The sequence below is a fragment of the Scyliorhinus canicula genome, chromosome 9 (assembly GCF_902713615.1).
Source record: "Scyliorhinus canicula chromosome 9, sScyCan1.1, whole genome shotgun sequence".
In the NCBI taxonomy this organism is placed as follows: Eukaryota; Metazoa; Chordata; class Chondrichthyes; order Carcharhiniformes; family Scyliorhinidae; genus Scyliorhinus; species Scyliorhinus canicula.
The window spans coordinates 195,915,464-195,935,515 of NC_052154.1; the positions used below are offsets into that span (position 1 = coordinate 195,915,464).

The 20,052-nt window shown below is 43.2% G+C and overlaps 1 protein-coding gene across 1 annotated transcript in view; it reads left to right on the plus strand.

The window, feature by feature from the left end:
- Positions 1-20,052, plus strand: part of LOC119971991 (liprin-alpha-1-like) — a 193,340-nt gene that overhangs the window by 150,197 nt on the left and 23,091 nt on the right. The window contains exons 21-27 of the mRNA XM_038808415.1: positions 2,602-2,683; positions 7,423-7,623; positions 9,012-9,074; positions 10,337-10,363; positions 10,732-10,907; positions 12,578-12,675; positions 18,030-18,205. Of these exons, the coding sequence (XP_038664343.1) occupies positions 2,602-2,683; positions 7,423-7,623; positions 9,012-9,074; positions 10,337-10,363; positions 10,732-10,907; positions 12,578-12,675; positions 18,030-18,205 (823 nt within the window). The remainder of the gene's footprint in view (positions 1-2,601; positions 2,684-7,422; positions 7,624-9,011; positions 9,075-10,336; positions 10,364-10,731; positions 10,908-12,577; positions 12,676-18,029; positions 18,206-20,052) is intronic.

Below are 20,052 nucleotides of genomic sequence, written 5' to 3' on the forward strand. Positions count from 1 at the left end.
ACTCCGACAGGAATATGCGGAGGTAAAGTTCCGGCATTGGAGAAAGTAAACAAACTTCCCAACAACGGAGTATTCAATCCCCAAAGCACCACCTGTGTCGAACCTGACAGAATCTGCAGGCTACGCCTTTGATTTTTCAGCCACCTTGGAACCCATCTAACCAGAGTGGAAGCAAACCAACCTCAATCCTAAGGGGTTGTCCAAGAAGACTGTGTGGATATGTCTGGATCAGAACTATATTTTATATTGCAGGTTGGAAAGTGGTGATTATGAAAGTCAAGTTTTCATTCCCAGATGTGGCTTGATCAACTTGAAGGACAGGTGGTTACGCTCTGCATTGAAGTTGTTTTTCCAGAAAAATCCTAGAATTACAGGGCAGCTATTAACTACTGCAGATTGCTTTGTATGACATCCCTTCACTGCACTGTTCAATATTACTTTTAAACTAAAACCTTGTCCTATTTGAAATGAAATGAAATGAAAATCGCTTATTGACCTATAAAATCGCTTTACAGGTCCCCAGGTCACTGAAAGGGGCAGCACAGGTGGAGAAGGTAGTCAAGAAAGCATTCGGCATGCTTGCCTTCATTGGCCGGGGTATTGAGTATAAGAATTGGCAAGTCATGTTGCAGCAGTATAGAACCTTAGTTAGGCCACACTTGGAGTATAGTGTTCAATTCTGGTTGCCACACTACCAGAAGGATGTGGAGGCTTTAGAGAGGGTGCAGAAGAGATTTACCAGGATGTTGCCTGGTATGGAGGGCAGTAGCTATGAGGAGCAGTTGAATAAACTCGGTTTGTTCTCACTGGAACGACGGAGGTTGAGAGACGACCTGATAGAGGTCTACAAAACTACGAGGGGCATAAACAGAGTGGATAGTCAGAGGCTTTTGCCCAGGGTAGAGGGGTCAATTGCTAGGGGGCATAGGTTTAAGGTGCGAGGGGCAAAGTTTAGAGTAGATGTAAGAGGCAGGTTTTTTTTTACTCAGAGGGTAGTGGGTGCTTGGAACTCGCTGCCGGAGGAGGTGGTGGAAGCAGGGATGATGGTGGCATTTAAGGGGCATCTTGACAAATACATGAATAGGATGGGAATAGAGGGATACGGACCCAGGAAGTGTAGAAGATTTTAGTTTAGACGGGTAGCATGGTCGGCACAGGCTTGGAGGGCCGATGGGCCTGTTCCTGTGCTGTACTTTTCTTTATTCTTTGTTCTTTGTCACAAGTAGGCTTCAAATGAAGTTACTGTGAAAAGCCCCTAGTCACCATATTCCGGCGCCTGTTTGGGGAGGCTGGTACGGGAATTGAACCGTGCTGCTGGCCTGTCTTGGTCTGCTTTCAAAACCAGCGATTTAGCCCTGTGCTATACCAGCCCCTATTTAGTGCATCATCTGTCTGAGAAATCTTTTCACGTATACTGGTTGCAATAAATAGTTGTGAATCCAGTGATCATGATGTAGGTAAAACACATTCCCAATTTTGCATGTAGCAAGATCCATCAAACATCAATAGTTTGCATTTGTACAGCACTTTAACATATTAAGACACCGGACTCCACAGGAACATTATCAGTGTTTCATGATATTAATGACCAATTGCTTATAATTTTTTACTGGTGGTGTGGATTGAGAAGATTGTTGCCCAAGACACAGGAAGACCGCTGCCCTTTCTGATTGCCTTCTAATGCCATTGGATTTTTAATGTTCACCTCTTGGACTGATTCAAGACATAGACAGCACAGAAACAGGCCATCGTGCCCAACAGTCCCATGCCAGTACATTTGCTCTTCATAAACCACCTCTCGCTCTTCATCTAGCCTAATCAACTTCTCTCTCATATTAACCTAGATGTGCCTTCAATGCATCTGCTATTTGACTCAACCTCACATTGTGGGATAAACTTCTAATGGATTTATTAGTGCTCATCATATATTTATAGATTAATATTTGGTCCTTGATCCCTCACAAATAAATCTTCCAGCCTCCTTGAGTCTGGCTCCTGGGATGTTGCCGTAAATCTTTCTAAAACGGAGCCCTCATCTCTACTTTTTTAAATGCCTCCTACATTTATCCAGGCTACATACAATTCATTACCCAACCATCTTCAGTTCCTGCTCCATATATCTCTGTAATCTCTCACCTCGTGTCCACGTCAGCCCCCGACTCTCTAAACTCAGATTTTTTTTCACACAAATGTAAGTTGAAGTTTCAGGAATGTGGAACTTTATTAATACTTGGTCAAAACCTGAATACCTGGAACTCTTTGGAAATGGAAATACCATTTGGTAAACGGTAGTGTGAATACAGTGGTGTTTTTCTGCGTGGGGGCTTCACTTAACCAACACTTGCATAAAGGAGAATGAGTTTCCTGTTTTTACTAACTGATCTTTAGCTTAAAAAAATTAACCCCTGCTCGTGGTTTCCCATGCATACATGGTGCAACGTTTCATTGATCTAACCGTCTTTACCTGCATGGACAACTAAACTCCTCAATTTGTACTTTTAAATGCCTTAAAACTGCAAGACTGTTTATAAATTATTTTTAGAAGTTTGTTTTGTGTAATTTTTGAACTGATTTGAAGTTAATACGAGATTTGTACTTCAGGACGGAGTTATTGGAAGAAGCACGAAGACAAGGTCTACCCTTTGCACTGTGGGATGGGCCCACTGTAGTAGTATGGCTGGAGGTGAGGTTACAGATTTTAATTTGAAGGGTAATTTTTTTAAAATAAAAATACAGTTTATTGTGCTTTACATAATAACTACTCAATCTCCTGTCGCACATGCCGTTAAATCAAACCAGGTGAAGCAGAAGGAGAAGATGGGTGTAATTGCGGCAGTTTGCATATACAGAATTCAGTCCCCATTTTGAAATGAGCTTTCCTGTTCTTGACTTATGTAACATGATTTTGTATTACTACTTGTAGTTGAGTAACCAAGAGCAATTGGTAATTGAGATGTGATGGTATGGGTGGAGCTGAGCAGATCTGCAGTACCGTGTAGGCCAGTAGTTGCCAACCGCTGTGCTGTGGCACAGTTTGAAAGTGTGCTGAGCCATGCTGCCAGTTTTAAACAGTGTGTGCTGCAGGTGCCCGAATGAGATGGAGGTAAACCCTGACCTGGGAATATGACGCCGAGGGAAGCAGGGGTGGGATGAACCGGTTGTGTAGTGCAGTGTTCTTCAAACTTTTTTTCCGGGGACGCATTTTTGCCAACCTTCGGGACCCAACCCGTCCGACCTTCGCGACCCACGCCGGCCGACCTGCGCGCCCCACCATTTTCTCTTGCCTTGTTTGCTGCTGACAAAAATGGAGGAAATGGTTTTGGGTCCCTTTGGCCCTCGTACACGCTCCTCCAATGGAACCTGTTGGATGAAGATGAAGCCTTCTGGTGTCGGAAAGTATGGAGTCTCCATCTGTCCAAAGTTCTGAATTTTTTTCCTGTTAAATTTTATCAAATAAACCCCCCCCCAGAACTTGTCAAAAAAAAATAAATAAAATGAGTAAAATAAATGAAAAAAATGAATAAACCCCCCCCCCCCCCCCCCGAACTTTAAAAAAAAATGATAAAATAAATTTTAAAAATAAATGAATAAAATCCACTACAGAACGTGTGAAATAAAAAACTGGAACTGTTTAAAAAAAATAGCGGCCACACTCGCATGTGTGTCCGATAATCGGTGCGCATGCGCAATGCAGCCGAATATTATTTTTTTCCACATGTTCGCGGTTGCTTGCAGCCGGCGTTATGAAAAGCCGGCTGCTGCGCGGGGATTTGCGTAATCGGGAGCACCGCGGACAATGGCTCCGCGACCCTCCCGACACCCGCCCGCGACCCACCCGCGGGTCGCGCCCCCGGCTTTGAAGAACACTGGTGTGGTGGACCCCGGGCGGAGGTGTGGCGGACCTGCAGCTGAAATGCTGCCTTCAGCGATCGCTTGGCAGCCACGCAATCTCAAAGAGGCACGAAAACCTGCCCTATCTTGCTGAAGCAGTCGTTTTCTTGAAATCATTCCTTCATTTTCTTGGCATATTCCTCGGGGGCTTGCCTTGCAGGTGAAAAAGCTTCCCATTGTTTTTGCAAAAATGCATTCCCATTTTCCTCATCACCCCCAATGGGAAACATCCTTCCAAATCATCACTCATCCATTTGCAGCTAAGTTTCAATTTCATTTTTCATTCTTAAATAATGTGTCGATGACATTGGCCTGAATTCTGCCCAGAGTTGCTAACCCTGTTTGTGAGTGTTCACACAGTCTGGGATGAGCAGGCTAGGTTTCAACTAAATAACAGCGACCGGCGCACTCCCTTCAGCCCTAATTGAATGATTTATTGTCACATGTACCGAAGTACACTGAAAAGTATTTTTCTGCGACCAAGGGAACAAACACAGTGTGTACATAGTAAACAAAAAGAATTGACAAAGTGCTTCGGCAAATAGGGATTTGTTACAGTGCAGAACAAGGACCAAACAAGCAATACATGAGCAAGAGCAGCATAGGGCGTCGTGAATAGTGTTCTTGTCGGGAACAGATCAGTCCGAGAGGGATTCGTTGAGGAGTCTAGTGACTGTGGGGAAGAAACTGTTCCTATGTCTAGATGTGCGGGTCTTCAGACTTCTGTACCTTCTGCCTGATGGATGGGTCTGAAAAAGGGCAAAGTCTGGGTGGGACAGGTCTCTGACAATACTGTCCGTCTTCCTGAGGCAGCAGGAGGTGTAGACAGAATCAGTGGGAGGAGACCAAAACTGAACACAATACCCCAGGTGTGGCCTCACTAACACCTTCTACATTTGCAGCATAACTTCCGTAGTCTTAAATTCCATCCTTCTAGCAATGAAGGACAAAACTCCACTTGCCTTCTTGATCACCTGTTGCACCTGTAAATCAACTTTTTGCGACTCATGCACAAGCACCCCCAGGTCTCTCTGCATAGCAGCATGTTTTAATATTTTATCATTGAAATAATAATCCCTTTTGCTGTTATTCCTACCAAAATGGATAACCTCACTTTTGTCAACATTGTATTCCATTTGCCAGACCCTAGCCCATTCATTTAAACTATCCAAAACCTTCTGCAGACTTCCAGTATCCTCCGCACTTTTTGCTTTACCACTCATCTTAGTGCCATCTGCAAACTTGGGCACATTGCGCTTGGTCCCCAACTCCAAATCATCGGTGTAAATTGTGAACAATTGTGGGCCCAACACTGATCCCTGAGGGACACCACTAGCTACCGATTGCCAACCAGAGAAACACCCATTAATCCACACTCTTTGCTTTCTGTTAATTAACCAATCCTCTATCCATGCTACTACTTTACCCTTAATGCCATGCATCTTTATCTTATGCAGCAACCTTTTGTGTGGCATCTTGTCAAAAGCTTTCTGGAAATCCAGATATACCACATCCATTGGCTCCTCATTGTCTACTGCACTGGTAATGTTCTCAAAAAATTCCACTAAATTAATTAGGCACGACCTGCCCTTTATGAACCCATACTGCGTCTGCCCAATGGGACAATTTCCATCCAGATGCCTCGCTATTTCTTCCCTGATGATGGATTCCAGCATCTTCCCTACTACCGAAGTTAGGCCAACTGGCCTATAATTACCCGCTTTCTGCCTACCTCCTTTTTTAAACAGTGATGTCACGTTTGCTCATTTTCAATCAGCCTGGACCACCCCAGAGTCTTGGTGAATTTTGGTAAATTTAACAGTGGGTATGGGTGTGTCCAGGGCTGTTCGGGCGGGTGGCACTGATGTATTGGCTGTCTGTTCAAAGCGGGCATAGAGCTTGTTCACTTCATCGGGCAGGGATGCCCCAGCCCCAGAGATTTTGCCTGGCCTTGCTTTGTAGCCCATAATCTCGCGAAGCCCTGCTATAGACGTTGTGGGTTTGTTATTGGCACTGGTACCTCATTTCAGTAAAGCACAAGGCTTACAATGTGATGGAGCAATCGCATGTTTATTCTCCGAACGTCTCCCGCTGCAAAGCCCTTTATAAAAAAAAAAGCTCCTTCACGTGGACCCTGTTTGATTCCTCATTACTGCAACACACCTAACTGTATCTCTGCAACTTTACTTGACTTAGTGGTGTTGACAATCTGGGACTCCGAAGTTGCAATGCAACAGTCGTGGTTAAACTGCAGGCGGATCCATTCAGGAATACTCTGTCTTGCAGAGAATGGATGGCGGTCTATAGGCAGGTGTGACACATGGTTAAGAATAACAAAACCCTTTCTCGTACAGGAATTGGCTGAGAAATGCAATAAGGTGAACAGCCCGTAGGCGCAAAATGTGTAAACATCAACGGACCGGAAATCGGGCAAATTAGAAGTCAAATTATTAGTTTTCAACTCCCGAGTAAAGTTTCAAACTCAGGCAGAATTTCCAAGACTGCAATCTCGCGAATTTGCTTTGAAGTTTGTCTTCTAGTAGACCGGAACCATAGTAAATGTACTAAATGTGGGGCTTATGAGCAATTGATTCCGCTGAAAGAAATGGATGTGCGGTGGAATTGTTTGTGTCATTGAAGCGTGCTGTGTTGCTGAAAAGGTTAATGCCAAACTGATGTGCTGCAGTGCCACTACTGGCAGAAGGATGTAATTACAACACTGAAAATGAATCGAATTATTCAGTGCAGAAGTTGGTCATTCAGCCTGATCTGTCCATGCCAGTTCTTTGAAATGAAATGAAATGAAAATCGCTTATTGTCACAAGTAGGCTTCATATGAAGTTACTGTGAAAAGCCCCTAGTCGCTACATTCCGGCACCTGTTCGGGGAGGCTGGTACGGGAATTGAACCGTGCTGCTGGCCTGCCTTGGTCTGCTTTCAAAGTCAGCGATTTAGCCCTGTGCTAAACAGCCCCGAGCTGAAACAGCTAGCTTACCAGTGAGTCCAACTCCCCTCTTTTTTTTCTTGTTTCAAATACATCTCCAATTCCCATTCAACAGTTACCATTGAAACTGTTCCCAACAATCTTTCAGGCATTCCAGATCTTCATAATTCGCTGCAGAAAAAAATTATTCTCAACGTAGGCAATTTCCATTACAAATGTAGGCATAGAAATCTGTATTATGGGGGGGGGGGGGGGGGGGGGCAGAAAGAGAGTGGGTGTTGCCTTAAACTGCGAGAACAGAGTCAGATTTTGTAGACCAACAATGTAGGGGGATGGCAGGGGTAATAATTAAATTTCCCAGCAAGAAACTGAGGGTTTCAGGTGGAAATCAGGTCTGTGCTGCTCGGCTTTAATCTCCATTGAAGTCAGTGGAGAGAGTAATACTGGTCAGAGTGTAAAGCTGTTCCAAAAAGAATCCCATGAGTTTCCAGCTCAGTGAGTTAGGTTGAAATTGTAAAGCTGTTACTTTGTAAGATATTTAGTGTCCCATCGGGAATGTTTTGTTGATTTTGGTGTTTTGGTTCCAGCTTTGGGTTGGAATGCCAGCCTGGTACGTAGCAGCATGTCGAGCCAATGTAAAAAGTGGCGCCATTATGTCGGCCTTATCAGACACCGAAATACAGCGAGAGATTGGCATCAGTAATCCACTCCACAGGTTAAAATTACGCCTGGCTATCCAGGAGATGGTGTCACTAACTAGTCCCTCAGCACCTCCAACATCTCGAACGGTAGGAACAACTCTCGTTTCTCGATGAAAAACGCCAACATGTTATGTGGAAGCTTGATCTTTTCCAACGATTTATTGCTAGTTTCTGCAGTGTGCCATATTTTGTTTTGAAATTGTGTATTTTGCTGTTTTGAGTCTGTAACTGCATATTCTGGCAGTAGTTTGATAAACTGAGTGGCTTGCTGAAATATTTCAGAGGCCAACTAGGAATCAGCCAAATTGCTGTGGGTCTGGAGTCCTATAAAAGCTAGACTGGGTAAGGACTACAGATTTTCTTTCCTGTAAGACATCGGTGAACTAGATATTTTTTACGATAATCCAATAGTTTCATGATCATCATCATTGCAGATTAGTTAATTCAAGTTAAATTCCCCCAGCTGCCATACTGGGGTTTGAACTTGTATCTCAGGGACTTAGTCCAGCCTACGGCTTACTGCTCCAGTAACACTACTACCATGCTACCATTCCCAGTAATTCACTCCCAGACTCCCCAACGCCTGTCCACCGTCTACAAAACACAATTCAGGAGTGCGATGGAACACTCTTCATTTGCCTAGGTGAGTGCAGTTTCAACAACACTCGAGAAACTCAACATCATCCAGGAAAAAGCAGCCCGTTGGTCGGCACTCTGTCCATCACCTTAAACATTCACCCCTTTCACCACAGACCCACATTGCCAGCAATGTATACAAGATGCACTGCAGCAGCTCAACTGAGGTTCCTTCGACAGTATCTTCCAAACCCGCAGTCTCTACCACAGTAGGGCAAGGGCAACAGATACTTGGGAGCACCACCACCTGTAGGTTCCCCTCGTAGTCACACGCTGATCTGACTTAGATCTGTATCACCGTTCCAAAACCGCAACCGTATCAAAACCCTGGAACACTCGCCCTAACAGCAGCACTGGTGTACCTGCACCACATGCAGCAGTTCAAGAAGGTGGCTCACCACAACTTGGCGGCCATCTCACTTTTAATGCAATATTTAAATGGGGCGTTTAAAGTTGGGCAAAGATTGTCAGCAATCCTCTCATCCCGCGAATGAATTTTAAAGAGAGACGAAGGATTGAATGCTTGGAAATGTTTTTAAGTTGGAGGCGATAAATTGCAATGTTTCATTGCGTACTGATTTTAAGTGGAGTTTTACAGAGAGTTATTAAGCTGACAGCCTTTCCCATACCTGAACGGTTTGGGGAATGTCACCCTTCAGCCACAAAGCTAGATTTTAGCAGCCATATAAATAATCTTGCAACTGCTCTGCCATCCTTTTGAGGAGCTGTTGCTTGAGCTAGTTTCCTTAAACATGTTGCTTAATGATCTGCCACCTTTCCTCTTTATTACTGCTTTCCTGTCATTGGATTTTGTTGGGCTCTGTGGGTCATGTTATTAGTCCACTGGAAATGTCTGGTTAACGCATGAAGAAATGGAAACTCTTGCTGCTACGCCGCAAACGGTTAGTTCCACATGTTTCCCTTCTGCTCATGATCCTTTATCCCTGTATCTTGTGTTTTCCAGTCTTGTTTTTATGTATATTCAATTGTAATTACTTGAAAGTGTTATTTCAATTGAAATTTAAAATGGGTGGATGAACACAAATATTTTTCACTGCCATATATTTGTTAGTTTAGATTCTATCTTTGCTGTGTTCTACCTAAAAGTATTTGCTGTGTAAAGGGTGCAACTCTCAATTTTAATGCAAATGTAATTGAGCATCCTTTCTAGCAAACATACAGCAGGAATTGGGCTGAAGGCGGGTGGTTGATGGCTACAATGGCCTACTTCCATTCTGATCATATGAGCAAATCCTGGAATATCATAGAATTTACAGTGCAGAAGGAGGCCATTCGACCTAGCAAGTCTACACCGGCCCCTGGAAATAGCACCCCACCTAAGCCCGCACCTCCACCTCATCCCTGTAACTACACTTAACCTTTTGGACACAAAAGGGACAATTTAACATGGCCAATCCACCTAACCTGCACATCTTCGGACTGTGGGAGGAAACCGGAGCACCTGGAGGAAACCCACCAGGGAGAGCTTGCAGACTCCGCACAGACTGTGACTCAAAAATAATTTTCAACTTGCACTGTGCATAGTATTACAAAATAATATTGCTACATTCAGAGCAGTCCACGATACAATGAAGTAGCTGAATGTTTTTTAATATCTTAATGTACAGAAATAACTTTAATATGAAACCAGATTGGTATCCAAATACATTGCTATAACTAAATAACAGGTGCATATTATCAAGCACTGACTTATGATCTTTCTCAAGTAGAATAAAATTGATATGGGGCTTTCCTAATCTGTGGAATTAAATAAATATTCCAGTATTATCCATTATCATTAATATGTACATATTGAAAATAGATCAAGGACTGTTCTTTCCACATATGAATCACAGGTAGAAATGAATGGTATGTTTGTATAGAAAGGTTGTTGTAAAATCCATGTCCATCAAATACATTCAGTTCTTCTAACAATCTCCCCTTGCATGACTGCCTATTTAGTATAGATTATATTTTTTATTCTGTAAAATTGACTGCAATTTGTTAAATTTATGCTTAATTAGTCCATGCTTGGAATTTGAGATTGCTGGTTTGTGTTGCATCCATTAGTAATACTGGCTGTGTGAGCATACTAAACCAATATACCATTATTAACTATCTGACCCATGTTTTCCCCATGCTTTTCTAACTGCTTTAACATCAGGATGATGAAGAGGGCAGCTGGGCCCAGGTGGGCTTTTTAATATCTGATTTTCTTTACTTGTTATTTGATAGTCTCTCTCCCCATTTATTTACTATTATGTAGAAGTATTTCTCAAGGCAATAATTTACTCTAACATATGCTGCAAATTCAGTTTTACACTTCAGTAAGAGTAATCTATTTTAAAACGGAGTTATGCTTATGTCAGTATAAATAGTTTGTATTAATCACTTGGGGATGTCCCATGCTTCATTTCATGCTGTCATTAAGGAGTAAAAAAAACCTGCTAACACTGACCCTCTAGGCTTAATAGTCACGTCATTAAAGAGTAACCGTGTGTCTTGGCACTTCAGCTAGACTCTCCGATTAAAAACTTTTTTTTTTATTTGGGAATTAAGACTTTAGCATACGGGGACATGAATCATGAATGGATCGGCAATGAGTGGCTTCCTAGCTTGGGTTTGCCCCAGTACCGCAGCTACTTTATGGAATGTCTGGTTGATGCTCGAATGTTGGACCATTTGACAAAAAAGGATCTTCGGGGGCAGCTTAAAATGGTCGATAGCTTTCACAGGTAAATCTGGCTCATTCGTTCATTGCATTCTTTGGATATGTTGATAGTTTTAAACTGTGTTTTAGTATCAAAACATTTGGTTAATTGACTTTTGAAATGTTTATTCCAAAAATGCAACCATTAATTTATGCTGTTTTGTAGAGTGTCTATAAAAAGAACTTCTTTTATAAATAGTTTTCTTTGCGGGGGTAGTGACCACGCACTTGTATACGACTGATAACAACTCACAGGAAAGTATCATTTGGGCGTTTTTTGTTTTAAGTAAAGATTTTACTAGAAAAACAGATCTTGATTGGGTCAGGATTGAAGAAGTGCCTTTTCTCTTGTTTCTGTTGGAATCCAGCCAATATTTATTTTAAAGCCAGCCAATTAGATCATTGCTATTTTGACACTTCTGACATATTTCAGAAGTAGTTCACAATTCTTGGCACTTCGTGAAGATTAATCAAATAGCATGAAAAGTTAACTCGAAAGGTTGATTTGACCAGATTCAATTTCTTGTACCGAATCAATAAATCAAAGATATTATTTTTTTTTTTACAAATTTTAGAGTAGCCAATTCATTTTTCCAATAAAGAAGCAATTTAGCGTGGCCAAACCACCTGCTCTTCACATAGTACATAGAATTTACAGTGCAGAAGGAGGCCATTAGGCCCATCGAGTCTGTACCGGCTCTTGGAAAGAGCACCCTACCCAAGGTCAACACCTCCACCCTATCCCTATAACCCAGTAACCCCACCCAACACTAAGGGCAATTTTGGACACTAAGGGCAATTTATCATGGCCAATCCACCTAACCTGCACATCTTTGGACTGTGGGAGGAAACCGGAGCACCCGGAGGAAACCCACGCGCACACGGGGAGGATGTGCAGACTCCACACAGTGACCCAAGCCTGAATCGAACCTGGGACCCTGGAGCTGTGAAGCGATTGTGCTAACCACAATGCTACCGTGCTGCCCTTCTTTGGCCCATCTTTGGTTTGTGGGGGCGAAACCCACTCAAACACGGGTAGAATCTTAAAACCCCACACAGACAGTGACACAGGGCTGGGATCGAACCTGGGACCTTGGCGCCGTGAGGCGGCAGTGCTAACCACTGCACCATCGTGCTGCCCTTAAAGTCGTGGAAATATTGAAATAAAACATCAAATCATGAGGTCATTTTTTAAAAAACTACCGCATAATGAAATAAAGTTTTTTTAAAAAGGGAAAAGATGCACTAGCGTCCGGGATATTAAAAAATTGAAAGGATGAAAATTGAAAAAGGAGGGCAGCACGGTGGCACAGTGGTTAGCCCTGTTGCCTCACGGCGCCGAGGTCCCAGGTTCGATCCCGGCTCTGGGTCACTGTCCGTGTGGAGTTTGCACATTCTCCCCGTGTTTGCGTGGGTTTCACCCCCACAACCCAAAGATGTGCAGGCTAGGTGGATTGGCCACGCTAAATTGCCCCTTAATTGGAAAAAAAAAATGAATTGGGTACTCTAAATTTATTTTTTTTAAACCAAAGAAAACTTTTTTTAAAAAAAAGAAAATTGAAAAAGGAAAATTATATGGGGAAATAAACTTAATGGAGAACGATGAAAATTGGAAGGTAAATGAATAAGCTTCAGAACACTTGCTGTTATGCCTCCAAGTAGTCTTTGCCTAAATATGTATTTTGTTTTAAACAGAAAAAGCCTACATTGTGGAATAATGGCTTTAAAAAGACTAAATTATGATCGGAAGGAACTGGAAAGGAGACGTGAAGAAGGCCAACATGATATTAGAGGTAATTATTGTATATAACTCTTGACCTGCTGCATTGTGTTATGTTGGGTATAATCTCACTTCCTGGACAAACATTGACCCAACAGTTCAGAGCCAAGCCTTCTCTCAACACCCTCAATCTTTATGCTTTTAGGGCTTGAAACAAATTTTTAATTAACTAGAATCCAATGTTTTCAGTTTGGCACCCTTCAAGTGGATTGAGAGACCCAGACAGAAGAAAACCTGCAAGGAAAGGGGTTCAGCATTAATTTTAAAAAACAAATAAAAATGTGTAAAATAAAAACGAGACTCTCTGCTCTCTCCACCACTTGTATTCCCCCCCCCCCCCCCCCCCCCCCCCCCCCCCATGCCTTGGCATTGTCAGACTGCTAGTTTGCAATTTCTTTGTACAGAATAGAATTTTTATATAGAATTCCCACAGTGCAGAATGAGGCTATTCGGCCCATTGAGTGCACCAACCCTTGTGACGCGCGCTCCACTTAAGCCCACACCACCCTATCCCAGTAACCCCACCTAACCTTTTTGGACACAAAGGACAGTTTAGCATGGCCAATTCATCTAACCTGCGCAACTTTGGACTGAGGGAGGAAACCAGAGCATCCAGAAGAAACCCACGCTGACTCCGCACAGACAGTGACCCAAGCCGGGAATCGAACCCGGATCCCTGCCGATGTGAGGCAGCAGTGCTGACCACTGTGGCAACTTGTCGCCTCTTTTTTGAGACTGCACCGTCCCTTTGAAAGAGGACCCCACCACGGCCTACTGCTCCACCCTATACCCGAAACCTGACCTGTACTCCCTAGACAAATGGGTAATTTAGCAAGACCAATCCATATAACCAGCACATCTTGGAACTGAGAGGAAACCCACGCAGGCATGTACAAACTCCGCACAGTCACCCAAGGCTGGAATTAAACTTGGGTTCCTGGAGCTGTGAGGCAGCAATGCTCACCACTGTGCCAGTTAAACATGGGAAGACTGAATCAGTTACGTTTGATTCCTGCCACGGCACCAGTTATATTCCCCTCCCAACCACTGTCTCAGATTGAACCAGAAAATTTGCAACCTCAAAGTTACTTTCAGCACTAAGCTGAGTTTATAATTTCATATCCTCCGAGTTCTATGAGATCACTTACTACCTCAGTTCATCTGATATGAACATAAGAACTAGGAGCAGGAGTAGGCCATCTGGCCCCTCTAGCCTGCTCCGCCATTCAATGAGATCATGGCTGATCTTTTGTGGACTCAGCTCCACTTTCCGGCCCGAACACCATAACCCTTAATCCTTTATTCTTCAAAAACCTATCTATCTTTATCTTAAAAACATGTAATGAAGGAGCCTCAACTGCTTCACGGGCAAGGAATTCCATGGATTCACAACCCTTTGGGTGAAGAAGTTACTCCTAAACTCAGTTCTAAATCTACTTCCCCTTATTTTGAGGCTATGCCCCCTAGTTCTGCTGTCACCCGCCAGTGGAAACAACCTGCCCGCATCTATCCTATCTATTCCCTTCATAATTTTATATGTTTCTATAAGATCCCCCCTCATCCTTCTAAATTCCAACGAGTACAGTCCCAGTCTACTCAACCTCTCCTCGTAATCCAACCCCTTCAGCTCTGGGGTTAACCTAGTGAATCTCCTCTGCACACCCTCCAGTGCCAATACGTCCTTTCTCAATACTCCAGGTGTGGCCTCACTAACACCGTATACAATTGCAGCATAACCTCCCTAGTCTTAAACTCCATCCCTCTAGCAATGAAGGACAAAATTCCATTTGCCTTCTTAAACACCTGTTGCACCTGTAAACCAACTTTCTGTGACTCATGCACTAGCACACCCAGGTCTCTCTGCACAGCAGCATGCTTTAATATTTTACCATTTAAATAAATTAGTTAGGCATGACCTGCCCTTTATGAACCCATGCTGCGTCTGCCCAATGGGACAATTTCTATCCAGATGCCTCGCTATTTCTTCCTTGATGATAGATTCCAGCATCTTCCCTACTACCGAAGTTAAGCTCACTGGCCTATAATTACCCGCTCTCTGCCTACCTCCTTTTTCAAACAGTGGTGTCACGTTTGCTAATTTCCAATCCACTGGGACCACCCCAGAGTCTAGTGAATTTTGGTAAATTATCACTAGTGCATTTGCAATTTCCCTAGCCATCTCTTTTAACATTCTGGGATGCATTCCATCAGGGCCAGGAGACTTGTCCACCTTTAGCCCCATTAGTTTGCCCATAACTACCTCCTTAGTGATAACAGTCCTCTCTAGGTCCTCACATGTCATCGCCTCAATTCTATCAGTTACTGGCATGTTATTTGTGTCTTCCACTGTGAAGGCTGACCCAAAAAACCTGTTCAGTTCCTCAGCCATTTCCTCATCTCCCATTATTAAAACTCCATTCTCATCCTCTAAAGGACCAATATTCACCTTAGCCACTCTTCTTTGTTTTATATATTTGTAGAAACTTTTACTGTCTGTTTTTATATTCTGAGCAAGTTTACTTTCATAATCTATCTTACTCTTCTGTATAGCTTTTTTAGTAGCTTTCTGTTGCCCCCTAAAGATTTCCCAGTCCTCTAGTCTCCCACCAATCTTTGCCACTTTGTATGCTTTTTCCTCCGATTGAAATGAAAGAAATGAAAATCGCTTATTGTCACGAGTAGGCTTCAATGAAGTTACTGTGAAAAGCCCCTAGTCGCCACATTCTGGCGCCTGTCCGGGGAGGCTGGTACCGGAATTTGATACTCTCCCTTATTTCCTTAGATATCCACAGTCGATTTTCCCTCTTTCTACCATCCTTCCTTTTTGTTAGTATAAACCTTTGCTGAGCACTGTGAAAAATCGCTTGGAAAGTTCTCTACTGTTCCTCAACTGTTCCACCATAAAGTCTTTGCTCCTAGTCTACCTTAGCTAGTTCGTCCCTCATCCCATTATAATCTCCTTTGTTTAAGCACAAAACACTAGTATTTGATTTTACCTTCTCACCCTCCATCTGTATTTTAAATTCCACCATATTGTGATCGCTCCTTCCGAGAGGATCCCTAACTATGAGATCATGAATCAATCCTGTCTCATTACACAGTACAAGATCTAGGACCGCTTGTTCCCTCGTAGGTTCCATTACATACTGTTCTAGGAAACTATCGCGGATACATTCTATAAACTCCTCCTCAAGGTTGCCTTGACCGACCTGGTTAAACCAATCGACATGTAGATTAAAATCCCCCCATGTTAACTGCTGTACCATTTCTACATGCATCAGTTATTTCTTTGTTTATTGCCTACCCCACCATAACTATTTGGTGGCCTATAGACTACTATCAGTGACTTTTTCACCATACTATTACTGATTTCCACCCAAATGGATTCAACCTTATCCTCCATAGCACCGATGTCATCCCTTACTATTGCCCGGATGTCACCCTTAAATAACAGAGCTACACCACCTCCCTTACCATCCTTCCGAATAGTTTGATACCCTCGGATATTTAACTCCCAGTCGTGACCATCCTTTAACCATGTTTCAGTAATGGCCACTAAATCATAGTCATTCACGATGATTTGCGCCATCAACTGATTTACTTTATTACGAATACTACGAGCATTCTGGTAAAGTACACTTTTGTTGGTTTTTTTAACCTCTGTTTTGTATCTTAACATCTCCAGTGTTATTCCTTTCAGTATTACTGGGCCTATTCACTGAGTTCCCCTCAGTCACTGTACCTTGTACTGTTGCCTTCTTTGATTTTTGACTATGGCTTCTCTGCCTTACACTTTCCCCCTCACTTCCTTTTGCTTCTGTCCCTGTTTTACTACCTTCCAACTTCCTGCATCGGTTCCCATCCCCCTGCCACATTGGTTTAAACCCTCCCCAACAGCTCTAGCAAACAACACCCCCCCCCCCCCCCCCCCTCCCCAGGACATCGGTTCCAGTCCTGCCCAGGTGCAGACCGTCCGGTTTGTACTGGTCCCACCTCCCCCATAACCAGTTCCAATGTCCCAGGAATTTGAATCCCTCCCTCTTGCACCATCTCTAGAGCCACGCATTCATCCAATTTATCCTGCCATTCCTACTCTGACTAGCTCGTGGCACTGGTAGCAATTCTGAGATTACTACCTTTGAGGTCCTACTTTTTAGTTTAACTCCCTGAATTCAGCTTGTAGGACCTCATCCCGTTTTTTACCTATATCGTTGGTGCCTATGTGCACCACGACGGCTGGCTGTTCACCCTCCCTCTCTCTTCCTCCTCCTCCCCCCCCCCCCCCCCCCCCCCCCCAAACCCGAATGTCCTGCAGCCGCTCCGAGACATCCTTGACCCTTGCACCAGGGAGGCAACATACCATCCTGGAGTCTCGATTGCGTCCGCAGACCCGCCTGTCTGTTCCCCTTACAATTGAGTCCCTGATCACTATAGCCCTGCCATTTTTCTGATGCTGGGAGCCTTGACAGTCTCATCTATTCCATTGCTCCCACGCTCCTTAAACTTCAGATCATTCAAACCTCTGCTGCCCACATCCTAATTCTCACCAGGTTCCGTTCATCAATTCCCTGATGAACAAGATTGGCTCCTATTCTTCCAATTTAAAATTCTCAACCTCAAGCTTAAATTCTTCCTTCAGGCTTACAATTCCTCACCACCTCCCCCCCAAAGAACACATACTCCTCCGACTATGGTGTCTCATGCATTCGTCCACGCCCTCTCTACTACCTTCAGCAGTTTCTTGCTCCAGAATTCTCTTTTGCAAAAGTTGTTCACCCCTCCAATTCTACCTTCCCCATCAGGACCCCTATTAAAACACACCTGTTAGAGCAGTTGGTTTTTTTGCCTCTCCTAATAACTCCTCCTTTGGCTTCACATCTAATTTTGTTTCCTTACCCTTCAGGAAGGCATTGTAACATGTTTTGGGGCTGGTTTAGCTCACCAGGCTAAATCGCTAGCTTTTAAAGCAAACCAAGCAAGCCAGCAGCACGGTTCGATTCCCGTACCAGCCTCCCCGGACAGGTGCCGGAATGTGGCGACTAGGGGCTTTTCACAGTAACTTCATTGAAGCCTACTCGTGACAATAAGCGATTTTCATTTTATTTCATTTCTATATTAAAGGCACTGTACAGCACAAGCTGTATCTTTCTTTGGTTCTACATGTGGCATGCTCAATATTAATCGTTTTTATCGTACTTATGCAACATATTTGGAGTATGTTTCAATTCTTAGTGATTACCATGGCTTAAAAAATTCACTTGATTTGTTCAATTAGGTTGTTTAAATATCGTTTACATGTGTAAACTGTTAAATATATGTACAATGGATCATGTTTCCGCTGGTAATTCTGTTCCTTCTTTTTTTCAGATGTTATGGTGTGGACTAATGAGCGTGTGATACGCTGGATCCAGTCAATTGGACTGAAGGAATATGCAAATAACCTTTTAGAAATTGGAATTCATGGTGGACTAATTGCCCTAGATGAACTTTTTGATTACAATGCACTAGCTCTTATATTACAGATACCAATGCAGAATACACAGGTAATCAGAGAGCCATCATTGCACTATGTAGAAAATGTAACTGGTGGGCACTGTATCTCTTTAGACTAGACATCCGACAGGTGAAGTCTTTACTTTAGTTGCAGTGTTACACTTGTATTTGAAAGTTTTGCTTTTCATGTTAGTTAAATTGGTTTTTATTACGGGATATGTTGGATCTTGATAAAATTGGATTTTAGCCAATGTTTTTATGTTAAATTCACATCCCAGAAATAATTGTAAATCAAGAGGGGAAAAGAAGGGAGGAACTTGAAGCAGAAAGGGTACCGAGAAACTTATTAAAGGCTGACAAGTCCCCAAGTCCTGACGGACTTCCTCCGAGGGCCATAAAAGTAGCGGCCACTGAGATAGGAGATACATTAGGAAATTTTGAAAAATTAAAACTACTTTCTGGATAGGTCGTATCAGATTGGAAAATAGTGAATGCAGAAAACTTAACCTAAAATCTGTCATCGGGAAAATGCTGGAATCCTTCATAAAGGAGGCTAAAGCAGGACACTTAGAAAATATCAGTGCAATCAGACAGAATCAACATGGTTTTGTGAAAGGGAAATTGTGTTTGGCTATTTGTTTGAGGTCTTTGAGGAACTAACAAGCAACATGGCCAAAGGGGAAGATGGTAGATGTGGCGCAATTACGTTTACAGAAGGCATTTGACAAGGTGCCATATCAAAGGTTACTCCACAAAATATGAGTTAATTCTGTAGTGGGTGACTTACTAGCGTCGATAGAAGATTGATTAGCGAACAGGAAACCAAGAGTACGCAAAAATGGGTAATTTTCAGGTTGGCAAGATATACCGAGTGGAGTGCCACAGGGCTCAGTTCTAAGGCTTCAACTATTTACAATCTACATTAATGACTTGGGTGAAGGGATATTGCTTCAAAATTAGCTACTATAGTAAGGTGTGAAGACGACACAAGCAGCAAAGGAAAGAGTTAAGTGAATGGGGCAGAAAAAAAATTGCAGATTGAGTATGCTTTGGGAAAATGTCCACTTTAACAAGAAGAATAGAAAAACAGCATATTATTGAAGTGGAGTGGGATTGCAGAACTCTGCAGAACACAGAGATCTGGTCATATGAAGTACAAGTATGCAGGTGCAGCAAGTGATTAGCATGGTAAATGGAATGTTGTCATTTATACAAAAGTAGGGAAGTTTTGCTGCAGGTGTGCAGGGTATTGGGTGGGCCAACGTCTAGAGTACGGTGTATGGATTTGGTCTCCTTGTTTAAGAAATGGCGGCACGGTAGCACAGCGGTTAGCACTGTTGCTTCACAGCTCCAGGGTCCCAGGTTCAATTCCCGTCTTGGGTCACTGTGCGGACTCTGCACATCCTTCCGTGTCTGCATGGGTTTCCTCCCACCATTCAAAGACTTACAGGTTAGGTGGATTGGCCATCTAAATTTCCCTTGGTGTCCAAAAAGGTTAGCAGGGGTTGCGGGGATAGGGTGGAGGTGTGGGTTTAAGTAGAGTGCTTGTTCCAGGGGCTGGTGATGGACCGAATGTCCTCCTTCTGCACTGTAAATTCTATGTTAATTGTGTTAGAAGCAGTTCAGAGAAGGTTCACTTGACTGACTCCTGGGATGAAGGGGTTATCTGGAAAGGTTCAACATATTGGACCGCTACCCTAAGATCCTTGAGAGGGTGAGACCAGATTGAGGGGACACAGTTTAAAATAAGACCGTTCCTATTGAAGACGGGGAGAAATTCTTCCCGAGGTGCGCGAGAGCGTGCAGTTCTCTCCCTGAGAGTGGTCGGTAAATATTTTTAAGGCAGAGTCAGATAGATTCTTTGCTAACAAGAGACTCAAAGGGTATAGGGGGGGTG